Source organism: Nicotiana tabacum, chromosome 15 (genome assembly GCF_000715075.1).
Source record: "Nicotiana tabacum cultivar K326 chromosome 15, ASM71507v2, whole genome shotgun sequence".
Lineage (NCBI taxonomy): Eukaryota > Viridiplantae > Streptophyta > Magnoliopsida > Solanales > Solanaceae > Nicotiana > Nicotiana tabacum.
The window spans coordinates 23,049,930-23,059,360 of NC_134094.1; the positions used below are offsets into that span (position 1 = coordinate 23,049,930).

At 37.0% G+C, this 9,431-nt stretch overlaps 1 protein-coding gene across 1 annotated transcript; it reads right to left on the reverse strand.

Moving 5' to 3' along the window:
- Window positions 1-96: 96 nt before the first annotated feature.
- Window positions 97-8,189, reverse strand: LOC107815855 (uncharacterized). Its single transcript, XM_016641499.2, has 5 exons — window positions 7,901-8,189; window positions 7,344-7,439; window positions 4,532-4,657; window positions 4,073-4,112; window positions 97-478 (listed from the first exon to the last, which is right to left on the reverse strand). Exons 1-5 carry the CDS (start codon window positions 8,054-8,056, stop codon window positions 408-410), a joined length of 489 nt encoding a protein of 162 aa, XP_016496985.1. The 5' UTR covers window positions 8,057-8,189; the 3' UTR covers window positions 97-407.
- Window positions 8,190-9,431: the final 1,242 nt, after the last annotated feature.

The window sequence follows — 9,431 nt, forward strand, 5'->3', positions numbered from 1 at the left end:
ACCTATAGTTGGTCAGCACTTTATCTACTTTTCCTAATTTCGCAATAAAACCAACTACGCCAAATTCAAAATGAGGTACCCATTCAGAAAGGAGTGTTACCCTGCTCAAGTCACTCATGCTTCATAACCATTCTCTAACATGTATTGGAGCATAATATTTTTACCTTGTTGTAACAAAGGAAAGTTATCTGATGTTACTAATCCCTTTCTGAAATAGCAAGAAAGGGCAACTATGTAAACTTAAACAAATAAAAGATACAAGAATACTCCAAGAAACCATTGCAAAATCTCCTTTTTGTTTTTTGGAATAAGACATAAGATATGTCAGAAAACTGCTAGGTACCACAAGCTCATATACTAGGCCTCTTACATCAAGCATCTTTCTAATGCAGAGGTTGAATGACTTCTTAGTTGCCATGGACAATTGCTGAAAACAGCATCTGATTGATATCTTCCCCTGACTCAAGGTTCTCATCCTCTGCATAATGGAGAAGTTACTCGGTAAATAATACATTATCCCACCAAATAAACGCCTACTTAAACGAATGATAATGATCATTGGTATTGTCTACATGAGTTCCAGTTTTCTGTTGTTGATCATCGAGTAACATCACGTGAAAAGAAAATCCAAATGAGCAAATTAATTTAAACCATGCGCGTTTTTACTATCTGCAAAGCCAACCTACTTCCCTTCCAGAGGTGGGAAGCAACAACATACCCAGTATTATCCCACACGGTGGGGTCTGGGGAGAGTAGTGTGTACGCAGACTTTACCCCTACCTTGTGAGAATAGAGAGATTGTTTCCAATAGACCCTCGGCTCAAGAAAGTATAAGCACCACATTAATGAAAATATAGACAAGAAGGGACAGTACCAAAAAGTCATATAAAAGCATAATAAAAACAACAAGATAGTAAGGTGATCAACAATGAAAAAAAACAACGGTTAGTCATAACAACCTACCCAATAGAAAGCGAGACTGCGTGCCAATACTACTGTTATGAACACTCTAGATTACTTACTCTACTACCCTAATCCTCGACCTCCATACCTTCATATCAAAGGTCATGTTCTCGGTCAGCTGAAATTGCGTCATGTCTTGCCTAATCACCTCTCTCCGCCTCTTCTTTGGCCTAACTCTACCTCTCTGTAGGCCCTCCAATGTCAACCTCTCACACCTCCTCACTGTAGCGTCTGTGCTCCTCCTCCTCAAATGACCAAACCACCTAAGTCGCGTTTCCCGCATCTTGTCTTCAATAGCGGTCACGTCCACCTTGTCGCGAATAACCTCATTTTTTATCATATCTAACCTGGTGTGCCCACACATGCATCTCAACATGCTCATCTTTACTACCTTCATCTTCTGGACATGAGCGATCTTGACTGGCCAACAATCAGCCTCATACAACATCGTTGGTCTGACCACCGCTCTGTAGAACTTACCCTTAAGTTTCGGTGGCACCTTCTTGTCACACAAAACACCGCAAGCGAATCTCCATTTTCATCCATCCCGCCCCAATACGATGTGTGACATCTTCATCAATCTCCCCATCCCCCTAAATAATAGACCCAAGGTACTTAAAACTTCCTCTCCTAGGGATGACCTTCGAGTCCAGCCTCACCTCCCCTTCCCCTCCTTGAGTCTCGCCACTGAACTTACACTCCAAGTATTTTGTCTTGGTCCTGCTCAACTTGAAACCTTTAGATTCCAGGGTCTGCCTCCCAGTGTTATAAATAGCGTGAGGCGAGGCGAGCAGCCTGCACTATTTTGGCTATGTTGCGTTGCGATTGTAAAAGGCGAGCGCCTCTGCCTGTGTAGCGAGAGGCGAGCTGTGGCGTCGCTTTTTGAAAAAAAAAAAAAAAAGGCACAGACATTAAAAGAAAAGACCAGCGACTTAAAACATTAGGGCTTGCAGCAATTTCACGTTTTTTTCTTCTTCAACCTTCAAACAACAGAGCAGCCAAGTCCACCCAAGACGATTTCAACCTGAAAGCTTCAAGTTTCTGCCATCCTCTTCTTCATCCAAGTCGACCCAGCCCAGGTTTCTTCTTTCTTCTTTCATCCTTTTCCTTCTTCTCTTCTTCTTTCTATTTATTTGCTCTGTTTTTTGTCGAGCAACAGTAACAGAGAGTCTGTTGCTCTGTTTTTTTTTTCATTTTTCTTCTTCTTCTGATCTTCTCTTCTTCTTTCTATTTTTTTTGCTCTGTTTTTTGTCGAGCAACAATGCAGCAAAAACAAAACAGAGAGTCTGTTTATGCTCTGTTTTTTTCGTTTTTCTTCTTTTCTGGTCTTCTCTTTTTTTTTTGTTGCTCTGTTTTTTATTGAGCAGCAGTACTACACCCTATTTTTGCTATTGTTTTTGCTCTGTTTTTTCAATTCTTTCATTGTTGGGAAGAGGCAGAGAACTTCAAACCTGAAATTTCCTCCTTTTTCAGTTATAGAGTAGAATTAATTGCATATTGTGATATGAATCTACTATGACTATCTATTGAGTTTTAAATTTTTGAATTGATATATTTATTAATATATTATTGTTATTGAGTTTTTAGTTATATATATAATATTTTGTTTTTTTTGTATAAATTGTCGTTTCACATCAAAAAGGCGAGCACTTCGCTGCGCGCCTCTCACCTCAGTGAAGCGGGCCCTCGTCACTATTTGTCGCCGCACGCTATCCAAAACATTGCTGCCTCCATACCTCTATTTGCGCGTTGACACCGTCTCGCGTCTCGTCAATCAATACAATATCATCTGCAAATAGCATGCACCACGCCACCTCTCCTTGGATGTGGCGCGTCAGTACGTCCATTGTCAGAGCAAACAAAAAAGGGCTGAGTGTTGACCCCTGATGCAACTTGTCGCCACGCGCCTTTCGCCTTAGTAAAGCGGGCCCTCGTCGCTATTTGTGGTAGCACGCTATCCAAAACAATGTTGCCTCCATACCTCTAATTGCGCGTTGACACCGTCTCGCGTCTCGTCAATTAATACAATATCATCTGCAAATAGCATGTACCACGCCACCTCCCCTTGGATGTGGCGCGTCAGTACGTCCATCGTCAAAGCAAACAAAAAAGGGCCGAGTGTTGACCCCTGATGCAACCCCATCATAACCGGGAAATGGTCCGAGTCCCCGCCCACCGTTCTCACTCGAGTCTTTACTCCATCATATATGTCCTTAATCAACCTAACGTAGACAACAGGTACACCTCTAGCCTCCAAACATCTCCATAAAACCTCCCTCGGAACTTTATCGTACGCCCTTCTCTCCCTATACTGCTCCATCAATCTCCTAACAAGGTGGATGGCTTCTGTTGTCGAACGCCCCGGCATAAACCCAAACTGGTTCTCGGAAATAGACACACTCCTTCTCACCCTTAGCTCTACCACTCAAGGAAATAAAGAAAAACCAGGACACTATGCCTTAATCCAAACTAATTAACGTTGGCGAAATGAAGAATGATGTTTCAAGACAAATTAGGGTTCTCTAAAATTAAAGATTCTTTAAATCTCACACTTATTCCTAGCAGGACCTAATGTAAGTCTAGCAACAAACTAAGTTTTAATTTAACTAGTTTGTATTGCATATATGGATCTTTGCTTTCATTTTGAACTATTCTTCAATTAGTCTGCACTCATAGTAAGTTGTCACCTCCAACCTCCCCCCCCCCCCCACACACACACACATACCCCCCACATTTATTAATTTCAGCAATCCAGTTTAGATGCCCAAAGTGCTCCAAGGGACTGATCACAGCTACCCGGAAATTGACAATGCAGAGCAGGAGTAAAATCCTATTAAAAAAAAGATTTAACAAACCATTAATTACGGAAGTTCATCAATGGGCTAGTCGTGATGAGAAAAAGAAAAAGAAAGTGCTCCTTATAAGTTTCAATTATGGTCAAAATGTTTATCGGACAGTCACAATAGGACCAGCAGACACATATTTACCCCAAATATGTACCTCTCTTTCATTTACATGTTTTCTTTACATAGGAAACATAAGTGCTACGCCAGTCAAGTGTTAAAATGTTGAGCATATAAGTTATGAAATTGGCATTATGATACTGCACCTGTTCTTGATCTGACTTGAGTTGTCCATTCGTCAATGACCTGCACATCAAGAATAAAGAGAAGTTGGGAGAGAGAGAGAGAGAGAGATCCGAAACACCAAGAAAGGAGGTAAGGGAGGGGAAAACTGTAGCAGGGCAACAATAGCCACCACAGCAAGCACTTAAATGCCATGGCAAGTGGCAACTAAATCAAGAATCTTGCCCTTCAGATAAGATTTTGGTTGCGCGCTGGCAAATGGTGCCGATTCTCTAGACAACATTTGGAAATTTTTACAACCTTGCCACAATTAAGATGAAGTCAATTAAGTTTCTGTAGTTTTCCCCTACCAAAAAGCGGAGTAAAACCTAGGAATATGACAGATAAAGAAGGTTGGGTGGGAGAAGGAATGGCTAAATGCTCAATCTTATATTTAGGAACAACAATTACCCTTATTGGATGAGGCTGCAAAATCAAATTACCTGGTTGAAGCTAGCATATGATGGATCATCAGAATCACTGATGATAGGAACACCTGTAGATAATTGCAACCTTTGCAGCAACGACCTGTTCCCAACTAAGGTTCCACGAGCTTTATCAATCAAATCCTGTTTATAGTGTGACCAGAACAGAAGTTTTTAAATCCCAGCACATCACAATAAAAGAAACATATATAATAAAGAAAGAGGTGACTGGACGCCTATTTGCTACTAATGACCAGAAAGTCTTGGTCCCAACTATAGCAACTTTTAAAGTACAGAAAATCTATACGTGAATGCTATATACAAACTCTTGAAAGGTAGAGCATAACTAAATTCATAGGCTGAAAATAAAACTAAGTACACTTCCTAATTTCTTTTAAAAAATAAAAAATTGACTGCATTTCTTTAGCTTTTTCATGGATTCTATCATAGGCACTCAGCTGCTGCGGAAAGACTTCACAAAGTGAAAATTGTTTGATGTAGATCAACTTTTTGCTATCTTCTCCTGGGTCTTTGTGATGAATCACTAGGGCCAAGACATATTAAATGTTACTCCTCAGCAGTCAGTACAAGTATTCAAAGGTTTTCGCTATGAACAATTAAGCTGCATAAATATCAACTTTGACATTTGCTAGAGATTCAGCTGTAAGATTTCTACTTCATATTCAACATAGCCTTCATTTTGTTTTTTTGAAGGACTAAACTTTAGCATCATATGAAATCTTCAGTCAGTTTGCCCCAGTAAATTTGTGCATTTGTTTCTCCCTGAATATCCTTACACTTTCTCATTGTCACATAATTAACGTAAGGCATTTTGTACTTGACATCAACATGGTCCAATTCTTTATAGATCTAGTATTCTGTAAACATAGTAATTACAACAACAACAACATACCCAGTAAAATCCCATTAGTGGGGTCTGGGGAGAGTAGAGTGTACGCAGACCTTACCCCTACCCCGAAAAGGGTAGAGAGGTTGTTTCAGGGACAAACATAGTAATTACAGAACTTAAGATATCATAATCATAGTAGTGGCATTTCCACAATGATAAAATTAATTCACATGCATTTATACAACAGAGCAGTTTAGCTTACACATTCTCGTACCAACAACATGCCACACATCTTCCATTTCTTTCTTCTTTTGCTTTTCCAAAAGGGGAGAGCAGACAAACATCATAAAACAACTTACTAAGTTCAAAATCAACTTTAAGTCCAGCACCAATGGTACCTATTGGCTTAGTGAAACCTTGTATAATGCCCTCCATTGTTGTCAACAATGATCAAATTTCAATGGACTCTACAATAATATGGAAGTGAAACTTCGAGTATTACTGACAAAAACTAGTTCATCATACACAACCACCTGAACAAGATTGAGAACTGGACATTATATAGCTTCCAAACACTATCCCCGACGTCCAAGAAATAACGTAAACAATTTTTGACTTTTGGCAGGCAAGAGAATCATTTAGAAGGAGAAATGGGCAGCAATCAGCTTCACTATTTACCATATTTGTAAGCAGATATCAGTTTCCACATGGAACTCAAGAACTCAGAAAATTTTGTCCAGAGTAGTTGACTTCAGCAGGCTAGAAGTTGCCTGTAAACCTTCTCGACTAAAGAACCATGAAAAAGCTTTAGATACTTTGAAAATCAGGGGAGAAAGAGAAAGAAATCCACTCTAATGGTGAAAAAGAAAAGAAGAGGACTAAAGCAAGAAAATAGGAGATGCAGTCTTTCTTATTTGATTAACAAAATCACAAAGTTCTCCGCTTTTCCATCTCATCACTAACCTATGTTATTCTAATTCCTTACATCAAAAGAGAATAACAACTAGCAATCTAAAGTCCAAGTTAGATGGGCTCGTTTATGGGTATATATCTGATAAGTATCCGGTATGCTTAGATACAGTTCTTTAGCTAATTTCTCGTAAGTGAAGACCATGTGCACATGAAGTATCTATACCTATGTCAAGCCTCTACGACAAGATAGGCAAACAAAGGATTAATGTAACATTGTCTCAACAGAACCAGTTTTGAAACTTCCTATTTTTCCTTTTCCTCGGTGAGCATGATCTTTGAAATTTTACACTGAGTTTGTTTAGTCACTAATATATCGCATTCTTTGGTTATTTATCACAAATTATTTCACTACCAAAATATAACTCTTTCTCTTGAATGTAATTGATTGACATATCTTCCCCCTTCCTGGATCTGCATTAACTATACAAATGTACGCTAACATAAAAGACATCTAGCTAAAATTTTACATATTATCCTTATGACAGCGCCTTGTTCCCCACAGACATGACTTGGTGTTTCAAGCAATTCAGTATTTCTTTGATAACCAAAAAATCTCGGGTCAATGGTGCATAGATCGTCCCTCTATCCTTCTCCACTCAAATACTTTTGTCTATAGCAGTGTTCAAACCCGTGAAGTGTGCCTAACCCATATTTCCGAACTTATATTATCTAAATGCAAGAATTTAAAATAATATTAAGGTCCCAAAGCAGAAAGAATAATATACTCACAAATTAGAATACACATATGTCAACCTGTCTCGGAACACAAATTAATGAGTACTGAAATAAAATGGACCTAAATAGAGCAGAACGGGTATAGATAATTCATATAATTGACCCCAACTAGTTTGGGGTTGAGCATCGCCACTAGACTGAACATAGAAAATTATACGAAATATATAAGACAAAGTATTACTTTTTATATAGATATATATTAAAGTGGAACATTTTAGAGAAATTCCTGTCTTCGCCACTGGTTGAGGCGTAGTAGTTAAAATCAAGCAATACCTGTTTAGCTGCAAGTAACTCACGGCACTGCTCCTTCAAGGTGGACATTTCATCTTGAACTTTCTTAATCCTGGAAACTAGCTTCATGGGGTTCGCCTGGAACCAAACAAAAGTATTTAAGTTATATACACTGGCAATGTAAATTATGCTAAATTTTAACATGTGCTAACAAGTTAGTTATCATTTTTACCATATTATCAATTAATGTTTATCAACACATTTACCTATAAATTAGTACCTAATAAATGAACTAATGTGTAACTATTTTTTTCACTGCACTGCATAGAATTTAAACTCAAAAAATATAAAAATAGCAAAAACAAAAGCATTTTTACAGTGTAATTAATACTTTACAGTATGAGTAAATTTTAACATGTGGTAACAGATTAGTTACCATTTTTGTCATATACTCTAATTAATGTTTATCGAGATATTACCTGTAAATTACCTAATAAGCAACCTAATGTGTAACTATTTTTTAGGTGCATAGAATTCAAAAAATTGAAAAAACAGCAAAATCAAAACCAAGAGAAGCTGAAAAGAGTTAAATTACAGACATTATCAGGGTAGACTTGTTGAAATTCCCTTTCGAGCTTGTTTTGGATTGTTGTCAAGTCATGGTTGGCTTTAGTGAAAAGGGTTAAAAGCCCGTCTACTGATTGATGTTGTGAATTCTCTAAATGGTGATATTGACTTAGATTACGGTGATTCATTTTTCTTCTCCTTCACAATTTCTAGCTCTTTACTCAGAAATTGCAGAAAAGGAGAGGCTTTTTTTGAATTTTCAGGAGAAAGGGAAAGGGGAAGGAGTAGCGAGAGAAATGGAGGGAATTGTCAAATTAGTCCTCGAACTATTGTGGAAAAACTGTTTTTTTGTGAGTTTTTAAAACCGAGAATGATCCCTTAGGTTGTCAGAAAAGAAAAAATTATCACTTAAGTTAGGGTTAAGTCTATTTTAGCTCCAATAACAATTTTTTAATGTATTTTAATCCATGTAAGAGGGGGGGCTTTTTTTATATATATACATTGTGCACCTAGTTGTAGTTCTAACACTAGGATCAATTGTATATAGGTGTATCTAGTTAAATTACACTAGTTCTAATTCTAACTTTTGGATAGATACACTAGTTCCAATTCTCACTTAGGGATCGTTTGGTAGGGGTATAATAATAGTGCTGAATAGAGTATATTAGTAATGTTGAGATTAGTTATGCTGGGATTATTTCTTATTCATTGTTTGGTTTGGTGTAGTAAAACATTGCATAATTTCTTTTAAAAAAATGATTTGTTTCCAAAAATACCCTCCATATTCTTTAACTTTGTACACTTTGAGGGATTTGATGGGCAATTATGTCTTTAACCATACAATTATTAAAAATCTTTGCATTGCTAATACCATAGTTTGTTATGTATTAGTTATACATAGGATAATACCAAATAGAATGTATAACTAATACATAGATTAAAAAAATGTACCAAACAAGAGATTAGTAATGCACAAAGCTAATATTTGCATTATTTTTTATAATACCTCCTACCAAATAACCCCTTAAATTGTGTGGAGGCAAGGCATTATGTTTCCTTCCTTCATGTATTCACTTTTTGAATTTTAATATATAAGGTCAATGCCAAATTCCCAGTCAAGGCAGGTGGGGAGAATCTGAGTTTGATTGACTTTAATTTAAGAAAACCCTATCTTTATTCCGGTTGTATTACCTTAAATACATACGATCTTTTAAGTTTATAAAATTTAATATTTTCATCAACCCAATAGAACTTCCAATTGGATCATTTAAAACTAATGGAAATAAGATACGTTTTCTACATGTCCAAGCTAAATAATAATCATGATCAATTTTTCATGTAAAAATTTATTTTTACCACAATCGCGAGTTACTTTATTACTAATAGACATTTTATCAAATTTCTTGTGATTACGTTGCCTGAACTTTTTAATTTGTTTGTATCGCTGAAATTGGAGAACAAGTTCTTTTCGGGACCATTTTTACTCTAATCACATGAAAAGAATATGACATCTCCATCCTTTTTAATAGCTCGTTTTGGATGTTCCATCGGTTGGACCAAAAG